At 47.8% G+C, this 18892-nt stretch overlaps 1 protein-coding gene across 1 annotated transcript in view; it reads left to right on the top strand.

Annotated features, from left to right (window-relative positions):
- The window catches only part of LOC119965026 (ran-binding protein 17-like), a 1262848-nt gene that overhangs the window by 937879 nt on the left and 306077 nt on the right, over positions 1-18892 (top strand). The window contains exon 22 of the mRNA XM_038795235.1: positions 18296-18378. Coding sequence (XP_038651163.1) covers positions 18296-18378 — 83 coding nt within the window. The remainder of the gene's footprint in view (positions 1-18295; positions 18379-18892) is intronic.

The raw sequence follows: 18892 nt of genomic DNA on the forward strand, positions 1-18892 counted from the left end.
CTGAAGGGTTGGGTAGTCGGAGAGTGTGCCAATCCTAGGGGGTCCAGATGGGTTTCGGGCTTCGGGAACAAACAGTCCCATCGATTGTGGAGGTGCAGTCGCAGAGCCAAGGACTACATGAGGGATTGTCGGCGAGCATCCAGCACCTGATGGCGTAGTTGGAGGAGTCCAACCAACTGCAGGAGCAGGAGGTGGTGATGACCATGTGAGTCATACAGGCCAACACCGCATGGGTGGCATCCGTGGTGGAGGCCTTAGGGTGCAAGGGTTTCAGCCATGGATCAGCATGTCCAAAGCCTGGAGCAATCTGTGCAGTTGGTGGCTGAGGCCAAGGACAGGGTACCCTCTCACAGGCAGCCACATGCCAGAGCCACCTCGACATTGCAGAAGTCCTCCTGAGTGGGCGACAGCTGAGAGCATTGGCAGCATTGCCCAGGCGCCGGCCGACATGGCATAGACCCAGAGGGAAATGACGCAGTCACTGTCTGATATGGCACGGACCCAGAAGGTGGCGGCACAGTCTCAACGTGATGTGACACAAGTCTCAGATAGAGCTGTCCACTCCCTGTGTTCCATGGCCTCGGGCATGTATACGAATATCGAGGTGGCAATTAAACACCCCACTCCCCACACACTCTCATTCCAGCCAAGAAGATGCTACCATGAAGAGCGGCCCCGAGATTCGCTGATGCCGACTTGGAGCCACTACTGGATTCTGTGTAGGAGAGGCAGGACAACCTGTTTCCCGGGGTGGCAATGAGGCTGCCACCCACGGATGTCAACTGAGCATGGGTGCAGGTGGCAGATGCAATGAGCACCATGGGCCCCACCACCTGGACTGGCCAACAGTGCAGAAGGAATCTGCACAACCTCCTCAAGGCAGCCAGTGTGAGTCACCAGCACCATAGCCCTGGCATCAGCCCCCGTCCCATACTCCCACAGTCACCTCCTCCCAGAAGGTGTTCAAACCCGAACCACTGACAGTCCGCGCGCGCCCCACCCTGCACCACATACCAACATCCATGCCGCCCGCCATGGCAGAGTGCCCTGCACAAATAGGCCACCAGCCGTGGACCCCTGTGTCTGAGTGCCTCACACTGTGCATTATCTGTTCCCCCTGGAGAAGGCGGCCCACAACTGCTGAGAGTGGATGATGAGTGGATGGTGGCCACCGGACCTGCGGCCCCTCACTGTCGCAAAGAAGAGGATGTTGGACCTGTTTTGTGGGGTCGGAGAGCGGGCAGTCGCCAAGGCGGAGGTTGGCATCGGAGAACCAAGTGAGGCCACAATGAATGGCGATGACGGGGACTTCTGGTGATGGTGATCTGCTGAGCAGATGCAAATCCGGTGGCTCTCCTCCAGAACACAGCCAAGTAGGCACTTTTAGTAAAAATTTACCCGAAAATTCAGTCTTATCTCAAACACAATTAAGAAAGGGAAGGGATAGAATGCCAGCAAACAGGAGCTGGAGAGACCACAGAGATGGCAGGAGCGGAGGAAAAGGCCCCAGCAGTGGGTGGATGAGTCGACGGATCCACGAGGTGTGGGGTTGCCGGCCACCCCGGAGAGAGAGAGACCGACCGCCTGAACAACGACTTCCGTACCCCCCACCTGACGATGGATGGAAGACGTTCATGACTGATGGCGATGAGGGAGGCAATAAATGTGGAAGTTCAGCTGGCGGTCAAGGTGGCAATGACGGAGGCGTGGTCGCCATGCAGATGGTGATCGATGGATTGGGGAAGAAATTGTAGGCTCTGGGGAAGAAGTTGGAATCTGAGGTAAACACGATCCTCGAGCTGGAAAAGGCGTTGACTGACCAGAGCGACATGTTATTGCTCTGGAGGCCGAAATCAAAAGATTTGTGGTGACCCAGGGGAGCTTGAAGGGGAGGTCGAGGACCAGGAGAATAGGTCCCGACGGCAGAATATCCAGGTTGTGGGTTTGCCAGAGAGGATCGAGGGCAGGGACCCGACGAGCTATGAGGCCCAGATGCTGGGCAACCTAGTCGGGAGGGACAGCTTCCCAAATCCGCCGGGGATCGACAGGACACACAGCACAGATCACTCTAATTGAAGCCCAACGCGGGGAACAACCAAGGGTGATAATTATGAAACTGCGTCGTTACAAGGATCGCTAGGCTCTGGAGGTTGCACTGGAAGTCCAAGCTGAGTAGCAAAGCAGCGCAGAGGTTGGGGAGGACATAGAGGCGGAAGCTGCTGAACTCTACGCCCTGGATGGTGAGGGTGGTGGTGCAGTACCCCCGGATCGCCACCGAGTGGGATCCGGTGGCCAGGGAGATTGTCTGGTTGGTGGGGTGAACCGTGAGGGAGCAGCCCCCTTACCGTATCGGGGTGGATGAAGCTCTCAGTGCTCCCAGAGTCCAGAAGGCAGGAAACCTTGTGCCCGTGGACCTTCACTGTCGTTGACGCAGTCGCGAGATTGTGCGGTCGGGTCTGGTCGATCGTGACGGAGGCCATACGTGGCTGGTCGGAGGCCATTGCAGGCGATGAGCGGCCCAATGAGGTGTCCGACGAGCAGGGATCCTGAGGCGGGGAAGGTGGCGGCGCCCACGGGCTGCACGTGTGAGGCGAGCAAGATGGCGGCGCCCACGGGCCGCACGTGTTGTGAGGGGAGCAAGATGGCGACGCCCATGGGCCGCACGTGGTCTGAGGCGAGGAAGATGGCGGCGCCCACGGGCCGCACGAGGTCTGAGGCGAGGAAGATGGCGGCGCCCGCGGGTCGCACATCGGTGGTGCCGGGGCAACAGCGGCGGCCGAGCGGGCCTGGCGCACAGCAGCAAAATGTCCTTTCTTACCGCAGGCCTTGCAGAGCGCGCTCCGTGCCGGGCAGCGTTGTCGGGGGTGTTTTGACTGTCCGCAGAAGTAGCACTTGGGTCCCCCGGGGTTGTGTGGTTGCCGCGCGGCGCAGGCCTTGGGTTGGCTGGGGGAGGTCGCTAATGGGGTGCATGGTAGGGTATTCGCTGGTGGGGTCCACGATGTCCAGGAGGGGTGGGCCGTGCGGTCGGGGGGCGTATGCCTGTATATTGCGCAAGGCGACTGTGAGCGAGAGCGCTAGTTTCTTGGTCGCCGCGAGGTGAGGGTATCTCCTTCTAAGAGTCACTGGTGGATATAGGCCGACTCTATGCCTGTAACGAACGCGTCCCTAAGTAGCAGATCTGAATGTTCAGCGGCTGAAACGACCTGGCAATCGCAGTCTCTCACTAGGAGTTGCAGGGCACGCCAGAAATCCTCCACAGACTCACCGGGGAGTTGATGCCGCGTGGACAGGAGGTGCCTGGCGTAGATCTTGTTGGTCTGCTGCGTGTAGTTCTCCTTCAGTTGCGCCATGGCCTCAGCGTATGTCAGCGTGTCCCGGATGAGGGGGAAGATGTCTGAGCTCAGCCGCGTGTAAAGGATCTGGAGCTTCTGTGCCTCTGAGGGTGGTTCAGTCGCAGATCCTAAGTAAGGTACCTCTAAGTAAGCTAGCCAATGTGCGAAGGCTGACTTGGCGTTGTCTGCTTGAGGATGCAGCTACAGGCGATCAGGCTTGATGCGGGGATCCATCGTTTTAAAATCTCTGCGTAATAAATTGATGCATTAGCAATTACGACGAGACGAGAGTAGAGAGTAATCGAGGCTTTATTTCACAGAGATGTGGAGCCTCCCGCAGCTGCTGCTGAAATGGCTACAGCTCGGAGAGCCCACACATTTATACTCCGCCTACTGGGAAGAGCCAGCAGGCAGGGATCTACCCCCGTACCTGTAGTACAGGGGCCTTACCGTAATACCCTCGTATGCAGTATACACAATACAACAGTGGTGACTACCACATGGAGGTCGACAGACGGTACTCTGAGGCCCCGAATGTCGAGCTGCTGGCGGAGAGGAAAAAACTACAAATGGACTTTAACCTGCTGTCCACCAGGAAGGCAGTGCACTAACTCCGCCAGACATGGGGGACCTTTTATGAACACGGAGAGAAGGCTCGCCACCTGCTGGCTCACCAGTTAAGAAAGCAGCTAGTCACGAGGGAAATAGCACAGCTAAAGGACAGCAGAGGCAGACTGGTAGCCAAACCAAAAAAGGTCAACCAAGCATTTGAGGTCTTCTGCTGGGGACTGTACACCTCTGAGCCCCCCCCCCCGACAGAGACTCAGGGATTAAATGGTTCCTCGATGGATTGGACATGCCAGTCGCGGGGGACAATAGACGGATGGAGCTGTAAGCGCCAATAGGACTGGGAGAGGTCATGGAGTATCAACTCCATGTAGGCGAGGCAGGCGCCGGGACTGACAGGTTCCCGGCGGACTTCTATAAAGTAAGTTGCACGGCTTTGGCCCCCACACCTATGGGAGATGTTCGCAGGCTCGCGAGCAAGGGGCTACCTGCCTCCAAAGCTAACACAGGCCACCGTATCACTGATACCCAAGAACAACAAAGACCCGACAGAATACGGATCATATAGACCCATTTTGCTAACACGGCCACCGTATCGCTGATGCAGAAAGACAAAGACCTGACGGAATACGGATCATATAGACCCATTTTGCTAACACGGCCACCGTATCGCTGATGCAGAAAGACAAAGACCTGACGGAATACGGATCATATAGACCCATTTTGCTTCTTAACGTAGATGCGAAAGTCCTGGCCAAGAGACTGGAAGACTGTGTACCAGAACTGGTAGCAGAGGACGATACGGACTTTATCAAGGTTAGACAGTTAACTGCGAACATCAGACAGCTGCTGAATGTGATACTAACCCCATCCGGGGAGAGAACACCAAGGATGATCTTCTTCCTGGAAGTTGAATGGAAGTACCTCATAGAGATACTGGAGCAGTTTGAGCTAAGGATAGGGTTCACCTCTTGGCTGAAACTTCTATACAATGCCCCAAGGTGCGCATTCAACCCAACACCACCAGTTCTGAATACTTCCAGTTGCACAGGGGGACCATGCAGGGATGCCTGCTATCTTCGCTCCTGTTTGCCCTGGCAATTGAACCCCTGGCGATTGCTCTCCAAGACACAAAGGGCTGGAAGGGTATCCAAAGAGGAGGCAGAGAGCAGAGTCTCACTTTGTGCAGATGACCTGCTCTTCTACACCTCGGACCCGCGGAATGGCTTAAAGGAAATCATAAAGCTCCTGGAAGAGTTTGGAGCCTTCTAGGGTTACAAACTTAACCTGGGCAAGACCGAGGTATTCCTGGTGAAGGGACGGAGCTGGAGCATCTACCATTCAAACTAGTCCAAAGGAAATTCCACTAACTGGGGATTGAGATAACCCATGACTGGAAACGGATCCACAAATGGAATCTGACCAGTCTGGTGGAGGAAGTTCAAAAGAACCAATAGAGATGGGATGCATTTCCGCTCTCCCTGCCGGGGAGGGTGCAGACGATCAAGATAAACGTACTGCCAAGGTTCCGCTTCCTGTTTAGATCCGTACCGATCTTCATCCCCAAGGCCTTTTTCCAAGGAATAGGTAAAATGATTATGGCATTTGTATGTGAGTGTGTGTGTGTATGTGGGTGTGTCGAGGAGGGGGTGAGAGGCAATACTACCACTGGGTAGCTACAGCAAGAGAGTGAGGGGATGGGTAAGGGAGCCTAGCAAGGAATGAGTGAAAATGGATGACTCCTGTACAGGAGTGACCCTCCGATCCCTAGCCACAACAGCACTCCTATCCCCCCCGGCAAAGTACACATCCAGCCAAGTGGTGGTAGCTACATTAAAAACCTGGAACCAGATGAGACAGCACTTCGGCTTAACTGAGGCGTCTACCATGGCCCCCATCTGCAGTAACCACAAATTCCAACCAGCCATGCTAGACCCCACTTTTTTTTTTTTTTTTTCCCCCCTCCCCCCTCCCACCCCTAGACCCCACTTTTGATAAGTGGAGACATGACGGGGGGATGCTAACGATTGGGGACTTTTACATGGAGACAGACTTGTAACCCTGGACGGGCTAATGGAAAAACTGGAGCTACCGAATGGACAGCAGCTGCGACATTTACAGATCAAAAACTTTCTCCGTTAGGAGACAATGAGGTGCCCTAGGGCCCTGAGAGATACAATGCTGGAGGAACTGCTGGAGGCGGACGGTATGGAGATTGGGAACTTTGGGGACATTTACGGACAACTGTTAGAAAGAGACCACTAGACAGAGGGGAGACAGCAATGGGTGGACAAAATAGAGACGGAAGAAGGGTGGGGACTCTGGAGCAATGCACTGAGCAGGGCTAACTCCACCTCCTCTTGCGCAAAGCTAAGCCTCATGCAGTTCAAAGTGGTGCACAGAGAGAGTGAGGGGAGGATCTACCATTCAAACGAGTCCAAAACCCAAATGATTAGGTTCTTCCCGGAGGTGGAGGACAAGTGTGAATGATGCCAGGGAGGGCTGGCCAACCGCACCCACATGTTCTGGGTCTGCCCCAGACTTGTCGGGTTTTGGACAGCCTTCTTTGATGCGATGTCCCAGGTTGTGGGGGTGAGGGAGGAGCCATGCCCGAGAGTGGAAATCTTAGAAACAGTCTGTCTGTGCCATCTCAAAAAGTCTCTCACTATCCTCCTCACAGTTCACAATACGTCCAAGTTTTAAGTCGTTTGCAAATTTTGCAATTGTGTACCGTCACCAATTCTTGATCATTAATATATTATCAAGAAAAACCGTGATCCTGGTCCCAACCTCTGGGAAACCATCCTGCAGCCCAAAAAAAACAACTATCCCGTGTATCCTCTCAGTCAGCCACTGTCCCTTTTAGTCTTTGGGCTCCAACTTTGCTGATAAGTCTATTACGCACTTTTAAGTGCCAATAAAATAAAAGTCTAATTAACAAATAACTCATTATTTTGGCAACCCTTTAAAGCGACACTGTAACAAAAAGACAAAACTTATAAAGGAAACTTAAATCAAATTAAAAATGTTGTTTTGGGGGCTGATTGGCACTTTGTCAAAATAGTCAATATCGACTAAATCACTTGTGTTACCTTTATCAACCCTCTGTCACCTCATCAAATAACTCAATCAACTTGGTTAAACTTGATTTGCCTTCACCAAATCTGTGCTAGCTTTCCTTAATTAATCCATACTTGTTCAAGTTACTGTTACTTTTGTCCTGGTTTCTCATCTCTTAAAGCTTTCCCACACCGAGATTAAACTGACCAGCTTCTAGTTGCTGGATTTATCCTTGCATCTTTTTTTCAACAAGGGTTTAACGTTTGCAATTCTCAACCCCTCTGACACAACCCCCTGTATCTAAAGAGGATTGAAAGATTGTGAGCAAGCGTTTGAAATTTCCACCATTGCATATCTAAATATCTTCAGATGCATCTCATTTGATCCTGGTGATTACTCACAAACCCAGCATTTATTGCCTACCCCTCTTGAGAAAGTAGTAATGGGGCTTGTATTGAATAGCAGCACTCCTTGTAGTGAAGATACTTCTATGGTGCTGTTAAGATTTTGACCAGGAGCGATGAATAACTTTAGTTTGCATCTTATCATGTTGTCAAGGGCATCACTAAATTCTTCACAGTCAATGAATTATTTTCAAAGTGTATTGTCAGTATTGTGTAGAGAAGTATAGTAGCTAGTTTGCAGCAACGTCCCACAAATAGCAAATGAAATGAATATCTAATTGACGTGTTTCTGGTGGTGCCGAGGAAGCTGGTCACCCTTCTCTTCAAGTCGTGCCATTTTTTTTCATGTAATCCACTTGGCTTCAGTTTAATGGCTCAACTGAGAAATGGCATCTCTGACAGTACAGGGCTCCCTCAGCACTGCGCCTAAATTATGGGATCAAGTCTCAGAGTGGGAGATGTGCGTGGAAAGTTTTTTACGCAGAGGGTGGTGGGTGCCTTGGAACGCTTTACCAGCGGAGGTGGTAGAGGCGGGCACGATAGCATCACTTAAGAGGCATCTATACGGGTATATGAACGGGCGGGAACAGAGGGAAGTAGACCTTGGAAAATAGGAGACAGGTTTAGATAAAGGATCTGGATCGGCGCAGGCTGGGAGGGCCGAAGGATCTGTTCCTGTGCTGTAATTTTCTTTGTCATTCTGATTCAAAAAATACCTACTGAATTGAGCTGACACTAGTAAAATACTAAACAGGGGAAGAAACCATTACAGTAGAACAATAGTCATAGGGTCACACTGATGACAGATTCCTCGAATTAATGTAAGAAATAAACCCTTTGCATAGAGTGATCAGTGATGATCTTTGTTCTTTGAATAAATGAGGTCAAAAAAGTGCAGTTGGTAAAATGTGTTTAGAATCTGTGATAAAGAACCTCAAGATTGTTGAAATATTCTCAAACTGCATTAATACTATAAATAGTAACAACAAAAGCTTGATTTATTTAGTGCCTTTTACTAATAAAAATGCCCCAGTGGTGCTGCATGGCAGGTCTTATCTATTTCTGCTTCTTCAATGTCTTTTAATTGCTCAACTCAGATGGAGTTTTGCATAATTGAACCAAATTCTTTATTTTCTTTTAATTAAGTTGCAAATCGTTTAACCTGTTAAGAATATATTTGATTTTCCTCTTTATTCTAAATCTATTAACTTATGTGCTTATATTTTCCAGCCTGATGCAGGTTTCTCCTTGTAACATCAAACTCTTCTCTCCACTCAGATCTGTTGTGTACTTTCAGTAAAATGTAACTTCATCGAGTAGAATTTGTGCAGTTCTTATTCTGGGGGATGCTGTGAGTCAGAAAAGTGAAATAAGCAAGCATTGCAATGCTGACTACCTCAAAAAAGTATTTTATTGGCGGTAAAGCACTTTAGGATGTCCTGAGGATGTAAAAGGTGCTATATCAATGCAAGTTCTTACTCTTCTCTCACAACCAAAAGAACAAAGAATGATTATGGACTTAATAAGGAAAGTTTTGGGACTGTAAATCTGGAAAGACACAGAAGAAGAAATGCATAGGAAACAAAGATTATCTATTTGAGAAAGAAATCCTTCAATGACCTGGAGGCGGGGCAGGGAAGGGTTATGCAATAATTAAGACATACAGGTAGATAACTGTGAGGATGGGGCCTAAATGTAACGTTTCATTGACTGTTGTATTTCATGGATGATTACAGAACACTGAGTATTCTACACTGTAATGTTTAAAACCATGTGAGGGAGTCTAGATAATTGCACTGATTAGCCCAACGTGGGTTTAAACCACTTCAGTTTTATAAGTGCAGGAAGGTAGATTTATCTTAAAGATAATCTCTCCAAACTTCCATTAAAGCAGTTACTTCATCCTTTTAATAAATTTACTTCAGTTTGAGAACCAGCAGGAAAGTCTCCAGTTTGTGAACGTTAAGCGACAGGGGAGCTAGTTTTTTTTAGCACAAATTGCACTTTAAACATTCACTAATTGACGGTTTTGAACCTGTGTGGAATCTGCTGACATGCAGAGTGACACTCTCAAGCATTTCACAACACAAGTTCCCAGGCACACACAATATAAAGGATCCATTGAACACTATGCCATGGAAACGGAGAAAATCGGAGCAGGAGGATGCTATTCGGTCTTTCGAGCCTGCCCTTCCATTCATTATGATCATGGCTGATCATTAAACTCAGCAACCTGTTCCCACTTTTCCCCCAAATCCTTTGATCCCTTTCGCCCCAAGAGCTATATTTAACTCCTTCTTGAAAACATACAATGTTTTGGCCTCAACTGCTTTCTGTGGCTTTCTGATTTCTGCAGGCTCACCACTCACTAGGTGAAGACATTTCTCATCTCAGTCCTAAATGGCCTACCCTGTATCATTAGACTGTGACCCCTGGTTCTGAACTCCCTACAATCAGTTACATCCCTCCTGCATCTACCTTGTCTAATCCTACTGGAATATTATAGGTTTCAATGAGATCCCCCCTTATTTTTCAAAATTCCTGTCTCTCCTTATATTTCAGTCCTACCATGCCAGGAATCAGTTTGGTAAACCTTCGCTGCACTTCATTGTGATTGACTCTACCTTCAGTATCATGCATGGTTGTTCTTCCACCTTTAACTACCTCCATATACCCCTTAAGAAGAAGGACAGATATCAATGAGTGCTGGGTTTCCTTTCATTTAAACAAATTGGGGTGGGATTCCCCCGTTCCCCAGCCATGTATTTTTCAGCCACGAGCCGCTTGCTAGCGCCGGGATTCTATCCTCCTGTCACTTGTCAGTGGTATTTCCCATTGAAACCTCCCCATTCCACCGGGAAACCTACTGGCGAGGGTGGACTTACAGCATGAAAAGTGAATCCCAACGACTAGAGAATTCCGCCCTTGGAAACTTCAGCTCCTCCGGGTTTTAACGTTGGACAGATATTTTAAGAGTGTACATAGAACATAGAACAGTACAGCACAGAACAGGCCCTTCGGCCCTCGATGTTGTGCCGAGCAATGATCACCCTACTTAAACCCACGTAACCGTAACCCAACAATCCCCCCATTAACCTTACACTACGGGCAATTTAGCATGGCCAATCCACCTAACCCGCACATCTTTGGACTGTGGGAGGAAACCGGAGCACCCGGAGGAAACCCACGCACACACGGGGAGGACGTGCAGACTCCACACAGACAGTGACCCAGGCGGGAATCGAACCTGGAACCCTGGAGCTGTGAAGCATTGATGCTAAGCACCATGAGTATCAGCTTGATGAGAAACTCAAGATACAAATATGGCCAGACTGAAATAATTGTTCAGTGAAATTATGTATGCAGCAATACATTATTGCACATTGTGTGTTCTTCAAAGAGATTCATACAAATGATTTTTAAAATGTGTGCCTCTTTACGGGTAGGACATGGCTGTAGAAAGCTGGCACCAAGTAGTGAACTATAATGGGAGATGGTAAGAACACATTGGACAGATTGTTGATACAGTGGTAAGTGTAGCTCTTAGAAGATTGGAGCACTCTTGTTTGGGTTTATGTCAGTGGAGTTCTGTTTAAAGAACAATGATGGTAGCTGTAAGTGGTGTTTGGTCGCTGTCTTTGTGAGATCAAACGGTTGAAAATCCAGTTTGTTTTCTAATAATAACAAGAAAAATAATCTTTCTTGTCACAAGTAGGCTTACATTAACACTGCAATGAAGTTACTTTGAAAACCTCCTAGTTGCCACACTCCAGCGCCTGTTCGGGTACACAGTGGGAGAATTCAGAATGTCCAAATTACCTAACAGCACGTCTTTCGGGACTTGTGAGAGGAAACTGGAGCACCCGGAGGAAACCCACGCAGACACAGGGTGAACATGCAGACTCCACACAGACAGTGACCCAATCAGGGAATTGAACCTGGGATCCTGACGCTGTGATGCAACTGTGCTACCGTGCCGCCCTTTCTGTCATAAGGTCGCCATTTCTGGTTCCTATAAAACAGTAATTTCTGTGAAAAATACAACACACAGGAGTGGAGGATAGAGGCTGCTAGCAGTGAGCCCTGTGAGTAAACCCCTGAAAATATTGTATTTTATGGGGAATGCAGAGCAGTACAGGACTTCAGGAATCCTGATTCAATGGCGAGCAAGAAGAAAGAACTTACATTTACACTTTACACAATCTCAGGACATCCCAAAGCACTTGACAGCAATTGAGGCACTTTAAGGAAATTCAATAGGCAGTTTGCACATTGCAAACTCCTGACTTGAACCTTGAACCTCCTGTTCACCTGAGGAAGGAGCAGTGCTCGGAAAGCTAGTGTTTGAAACAAACATGTTGGACTTTAACCTGGTGTTGAAAGACTTCTTACTGTGCTCACCCCAGCCCAACGCCGGCTGGCATCTCCACATCATTGAACCTTTTTGATCGTGAAGTAAGGAGGTGAATGCTTGTAGCCTGAGTATTGATATGGCTGGTCCGTTTGAACTTTGATTTGGTGGGAAGCTCCAGGATGTTGATAGTAGAGGAATCTGATGATGGTTCCAGTGAAGATTGCAGTAGATGATTGAGCCTTGTCTTGTAATAGTAATTACTTTATATTTATAAGACATAAGTGTTACAAGACATGTGTTACCTGCTATCTATCAATCTAAGTTTTGATGTTGTCCACAGCTCGCTGTACGCTGGCATGGCTTACTTCATGATCAGAGGAATATGAATAGAACTGATCATAGCAGAATCATCAGTGAACAGCCCCACTCCTGACCTTATAGTTGAAGTATGATCATTGGCAAAACAGCCAAAGAGAGTTGTCCAGATGAGCATCTGCAGTGATGCCCTGGTACTGCAGTGATAAACTTTCAACAACCATGACCATTTTCCTTTGTGCCCATCATGTCTCCAAATTCTGACAGATTTTCCCCTTGACCTCAGTTTTACTGGAGAACCTGGATGTCAGTCAGTTGAGTACTGATTTGATGTTGAGGGCATCTACTCTCACCTCCTCTGACACTGCAGTTTGGTGCTCATATTTGAATCAATGTTGGGACAAGATCTGGGACTGAGAGATTGTAGTTGAATCCAACAGTGTTTTTCAGTGTGTTGGTTATTGATTAGTAGGTGTCACTTATTGACACTCTTGATGACTCCTTCCATTGTTTTGCTGACCTTTGGCAAGAGACTGAAAAGGGAGGTAATTGGCCAAATTAAATTTGTCATACTTTTTTAAAAATTAAGACATACTGGGGGAACGTTCCACATTATTGAGTAGATGACATTGTTATAGCTGTTTGGAGTAGCTTTAATGCTGACTGACTGAGGTATGGGTAGCTCTGATGCAGATGCCTTTAGTGCTACAGTCGGGCTGTGTTCGGGTGTGGCAGAGGATTGGCCGATGAAATGCTTGGGCCAGTTACCTGGTCCTAGTTTATTTCAAGGGCTGCATCTCTTGCCTTGCTGCCACAAAGCTATTTGCCCTAATTGGGTATCCCGCTGCAGACATCTTGCAGAATTTGGTGGGTGAGGATTGGGGTGCCTGACTGCCCAGATTATTCATGAGGCTCCGAATTCTCCTGGACCTGCAAAAATTATTATTCACTCACCATTTTGGGGCGCCTCCCCTTCACTGCCTGGTAAAGCAGGATGGAGCCTGTAAATGAGAGAAGGCTGAGTTAGAATGTTTGCATTGCATTTTTACAAAAATCTCTTTATTCTTGTACTTACTTTCAGCTCCGCCACTTGAAAATGGGAATTTCATGGAGTTTCTGTGGCTTCCATTCTTGGCTGAATATTATCTAGCTTTTTAAAACTCTTTCATTGGATGTGAATGTCGCTGGCAAAACCAGCTTTATTGCCCACCCCTAATTACCCTTGGAAGGCGGTGATGAGCCGCCTTCTTGAAAACCTGTTGTCCATGCGGTGGCCCAATGCAGCCAATAAAAGCTATCAAGCTTTTTTTGATCTTTTGGTATGGGACCACTTAGCTCTGGGTGCAGCTTGTCAATTTTGATACTTGTAGTCCTGTGTTGTGGCTGCGGCTTCATTCTGAGACATGCCGGGTACTCTTCCTGGCCTATGATTCTACACTACTCAGTGAAGAAGTGTCGGTCCCCTGTCTTGATGGAGCTGGAGGAGTGAAAAATGAGTCAGGCCATGGAAACCCTGGTTGTTTGGGAACCGTATCTTTCATGTGATGATAGAAACAACAAACATCCATTTTCTAGGTCTTACTGTAAAATTACATTTTGTATTAAAATACAGACCACCATGTGTATCACTTCAAAACTCTGTTGATGGAACTTGTCTACGTAAAAGTACTGATAAAAGACAATTATTAAATCCACTTAATGAAATTGTGACATTGCTTTGACTAGGGTTTATTAGGTGTACTGTACACACTTGATCTTGAAATACCCTGTCAGCAGTGGCTAGGGGTATTCACTGATTGAGAAGACTAAAAAAACAAAATGAGTCGTTGAGGCTTGTAAAAGGTTACGTGAAAAGGAAACAGATAAAGTCATGGTTCATCTTGATTGCCTGATGTCTCTGATAATTGCCTGATATATCTGATAACTGTGATAGTGCCTCAAACGATAACATGCTTTGATTCCATGTTAAGCCGAGACATGAATGGAAAATGCTCAGGCCTTTTTTGCAGGAGTGCGGGATATTTTCCTGCACTGACTTGACTACTATTGGGATAAATATTTTGAAATCAGCTGCAGGTGTAAATGAATGATTGCGCAGGGAAACTTAAGTGAGCAAATTGGTCTCACCACATTAAAGGAGATCATTGTGTACACAGCTGATCACGGAAATACCTGTCAGTAATTTGAGTTGTTTCACTGGCACTTATTATATAAACTGGAGAATGGCAGAGAGCAGAGAATGGGGGCAGGATGTGGGCCCCTGTTATCACTGCAGCAGCTGCCTCTTAAGAGAACTTTGTTTTTCATTTGAAGTGTATTGCAACAGAGCTCTCTACTGAAGACAATAAGGAACTAAAATCTACAAGAATGCTTAAGAGGTGTGAAATGCAAACATTAAAATGCTTGCACTATTTTGCTGATTTGGCAAAAACATAATTGGAGGTAATGCAGTAACCTAAAGCTCAGGAAGAGTACCTCAATTGGAGGTTCAGGGAAAGCCTTTGATGGACATTGGGAATTGCCATTAGGTCTGTCCACTTGACCTGTGCAGGTTGGCAGTGCTTGTTCACCAATGTGGATCTATGCAGATCTGCCCCGCCCAATCAGAGTTCTGTCAAAGTTATCAGTGTCCCAGATACAAACGCACACTCATGCATGCACAATTCTTTACATATGAAGCAGAATTTAATGCTTCCCCCACCCCAACGAATTTGGAGAATTGAGTGAGAAGGTGTAGGGTGGGGATCCCCTGTTATTCCACCTCCCTTCAACCACTTGTCGGTGACCTTCTTGACCTGAGGCCAGTTCAGGCCCTTAAGTGCTGGCTTTTTGAACATAACTTCTCAGCCACGTCATCCCACCTCGTGGCAGGCCCAAGAGGGACTCCGACTCCAGACTTGCCTGGGGTCTTTTGGGTGCTGGGATTGCCAATGGTCAGAGCAGTGGCCACCGCTGGGGGAGGCCGAGAAGAGGGTAGTGGCTGCAATACAGTTCAACATGTGCCAAACATGTGAGAGCCTAATGCAACGCAGATGTCCCTATAACAAGTGAGTCACCCCTCTCCCAGACAGTCCTTCCCAGGATCTCGCCCCATGTCTTTTGTCTTGCAGGATCACCATCAGATGAGGCCGGACCATCTGGGGTTGCAGCTCCCCATCCGGGGTTGCAGCTCCTCATCCGGACCCCGGCACATCCCAGAGCACTACTCTGGGGAAGACTTCCGACACCTCGACACTGCTTTCATCTTCACCATCAACCATCGCAGAGATAATCACCTTGGTGGGTAATGTTAGCAATCAGGCTCCTGGGTCACCCTCTTGTGAGCACCGTACACATGCTGCAGCATATCAGGTGGAGGCAGGGACTCCCAAGGGAGCGGACGGTCGGAAGATTGTCCAAACAACAGCCGTTGCCCAGACACGTTGCGCTTCTGGAAAAGATTATCCCATCACTGGTCCAGACATAGAAGCACAGCCAGAATATACAGGAGGGGGTGTCATAAACTTTCCAATGTCTGGTAAGTACAGCTGGAAGAGTCCAGCCACCTTCTGGCGCAGGAGATATTGCCGACAATGCGTAGCACCTAGTCCTACACTGAAAGGGCGGCGTCCGCGGTGGAAGGCCTGGAACAAGACACTAGAGCAATGTTTTGGGACATCCAAGTCTTGGTCACACTGTGCTATGCATGGCTGAGTCACAGGGCAGTGGAGCCCAGCCACACACGGACATGTCCCGGACGCAGCAGAACATTGCTGCGGCGCTCCAGAGCTTGGCCCATTCACAAAGAGTCATGGCTGAGGGTATCAAGAGCATTGCCAGTCATAGAGTGACATGTCACAGTCACAGAGGAACATGACCGAAGCAGTGAAGGACATGGCTCACTCACTGAGGGACATAGAATCACAGAAAAGTTACAGCACAGAAAGAGGCCATTCAGCCCATCTTGTCCATGGCAGTATGACCCAGTCTAAGTGCACCATGGCTGAGGGAATCAAGACGTGGACAGTCCTCCAGGTCTGACAGCGCCAGGTGATGGTGTCGCCTCTAGAGCTCACTCCAGTCTCCCCACAGTACCATAGAGTAGCCCTGGGGCCAGCGAGCACCCTGAGGTAGGATGAAGTAATGTGCCGATGACACATGGAATGTCCCATATGGTTACACCCTTACTGAGAAGTGTCAGGGCATGGGGAGAGTGTGAGCCTGCCTTGTCTGACAGCATCTCTGGTGAGTAAGCCCTAACCGTTCAGCATCTACTGCCCCTCCCCGGGCAACATTTTTGCATCTGTGAGAAGGAATTGTCATCATACATGTATTATTGTCAAGTTGCAGATGGCTCAAAAACAGGTGGGAATGCAAGTGGAGAATCTACAGATATAGACAGGTTAAGTGTGTGGTAAAAACTTGGCAGATGGAATATGATGTAGGCAAACGTGAAGTTATGCATTTTGTTATGAAGAATAAGGAGCTGAATATTATTTAAGTGGAGAAAGGCTGGAGGTGGATTTGAGGATCCTCATGCATAAATCACAGAAAGCTAGCATGCAAGTTCAGCACGTAATAGTGAAGGCAAATAGGATGTTTCAAAGTGAATGGAATACTGTGAACAGTTTTGGTCCCCTTATCCAAAGAAAGATATACTGGCATTGGTCTGCGTATCCTCAGCTCCCATTAGTTCCTTGTAGACATCTGAGACGCTACCCTCTCCCACCTCTCCCCTAGAAACTACCCTGTCCGGCCTCCCCTTCAGCGGGAGACATGGGAAGGACGGCACCAGTCTACGTACAAAATCCTGCACCTGTAAGTATCTAAAGTCGTTTCCTCTCGCCAGCCCACACTTCTCCTCCAGCGCCCTCATGCTTGGAAAGCTCCCTTCCAGGAACAATCTGTGGCAACCGCTGATTTGCCCCAGGAACAGATCCCCCATCCTCACAATCTCCGGCCTCCACAGTCGAAACTCCCCGTCCATGTTCCCCGGGGCAAATCAGCGGTTGCCACAGATTGGGGTCCACACCGATGCTCTTACCTGCCCTACATGCCTCCTCCACTGGCCCCAGATCCGAAGAGCCACCATCACTATCAGGCTGGTGGAGTACCGTGCCAGCGGAAGCGGCAGAGGCGCTGTGACCAGGGCTGCTAAGCTAGTGCCCCTGCACGAAGCAGCCTCCATCCGTTCACCATCCATTTCCTTCTCATCGCTATGTTGGCCACCCAGTAATAGTTGCTGAAGTTCGGCAACACCAGCCCCCATTCCTCTCTGTTCCTTTTAAGCATCACCCTCTTCACCCGCGGGGACTTCCCTGCCCATACAAATCCCAGAATAATTTTATTCAGCTACTTAAAGAGGGACCGCAGGATAAAGATGGGGAGACACTGAAAAACAAACAAGAACCGCGGGAGAATCGTCATCTTAACAGTCTGCACCCTCCCCGCCAATGACAGCGGGAGCGCATCCCACCTCCGGACCTCCTCCCTCACTCGTTCCACCAGTCAGGACAGGTTGAGTCAGTGGAATATATCTTTGCTGAGAGCTATGGAATATTTCCTTAAATGTCTGTCACAGTATTCATACTTATCTACCTCTTAATGTATTTTCCCAGATCACTTCTGTCAACTCTGCCCTCATACCCTTATAATTGCCTTTATATAGTCTTAGACCCACATTTCTCACCCTCAAGCTGAATGTGAAATTATATCATGTTATAAACTCTAGTTCTGCCCAATAATGACTAGAATTTCATTGTTTTATGTTCAAATTGCTCTTCATTAACATTTTAACACTTACCCAACATTTTGGTCTCTGGCAGTACAGTTTGAGCCTGAGGACCTACTGCTAATTATTTCAATTCAGATAACAGTACCTCTAGAATAGCAGTACACAGAATTGTCTCAAAAAGGTAGCCAACCATATTTATGAAAATACTACCTGAAACAATAATTGTAATGGAATGATGTCCCTCAGTTTTGTCAAAAGTAAATTTTGTTTCGTGAAACCTGACATTTTATAGTGATTAAAAACAGTTAATTGGCTTGGACTCGAAGACTGCCTAACTCACAGAACCTCGCACAATTACTAGAAGGCTGTCCAGCCCATCTTAATCCATCATCAAAATAATACCTGACTGTCCCTCCATTGCTGCGCCTAATCAGTCCTTAATTGATCCCTGCATGTTCTGTTTCAGTCACCTTTTGTGTGAAGATGTCTGCACATGTTCATTCGACTGTATCATTATCAATCTTTTGATTGTGTTGTTTGTATATTCTAGGTCACAAAGGTTGAATTTTGAAGTATCGTCGCCAAATGGAATTCTACTGTTCCGAGAAGCCAGCAAAATGATTTCCACTTATGGTATGAGCTTCGGAACACTTGTGCTCAGGATGATATGTGTTGTTGCAAGTTAATGTGGACATATGAGTGTCCACACATGTGTGAGGATGTGTGTGAGTGTCTGCGTCTGCTTGTGTGTGTATGTTTTGTGCAGCTGTGTGCATGTACCTCTGGGCGTGTGTGCATCCATATATCTCATTCAGATACCTCACTCAAACATCTAAAGACATTTAGTTTGAAAACGTTGTTGACTCTGCTGAGGTTTCAAATTCCAGGAGACATAAATCAAAAAGATTATGCAATTAAGAGGAAGAATGGAAGTTGGAAAACATTTTCACCCAAAGGATAGGAGAGCTTTCGGGGAATATAATGGAAGTTAACAGTACAAATGGGATCAAAATGTAACGAGATTTTCAAAAGAGAGATGAGACTGGGTTTATCCATGGAAAAGGGATGAGTTTGTTAAACTTGGTGGCCTATTCCTGATGTGAAAGCTCTAACCGTATTGGTCAGTTGAAAGAAAGCAGGGAGTGAT

This window comes from Scyliorhinus canicula, chromosome 4 (genome assembly GCF_902713615.1).
Source record: "Scyliorhinus canicula chromosome 4, sScyCan1.1, whole genome shotgun sequence".
Lineage (NCBI taxonomy): Eukaryota > Metazoa > Chordata > Chondrichthyes > Carcharhiniformes > Scyliorhinidae > Scyliorhinus > Scyliorhinus canicula.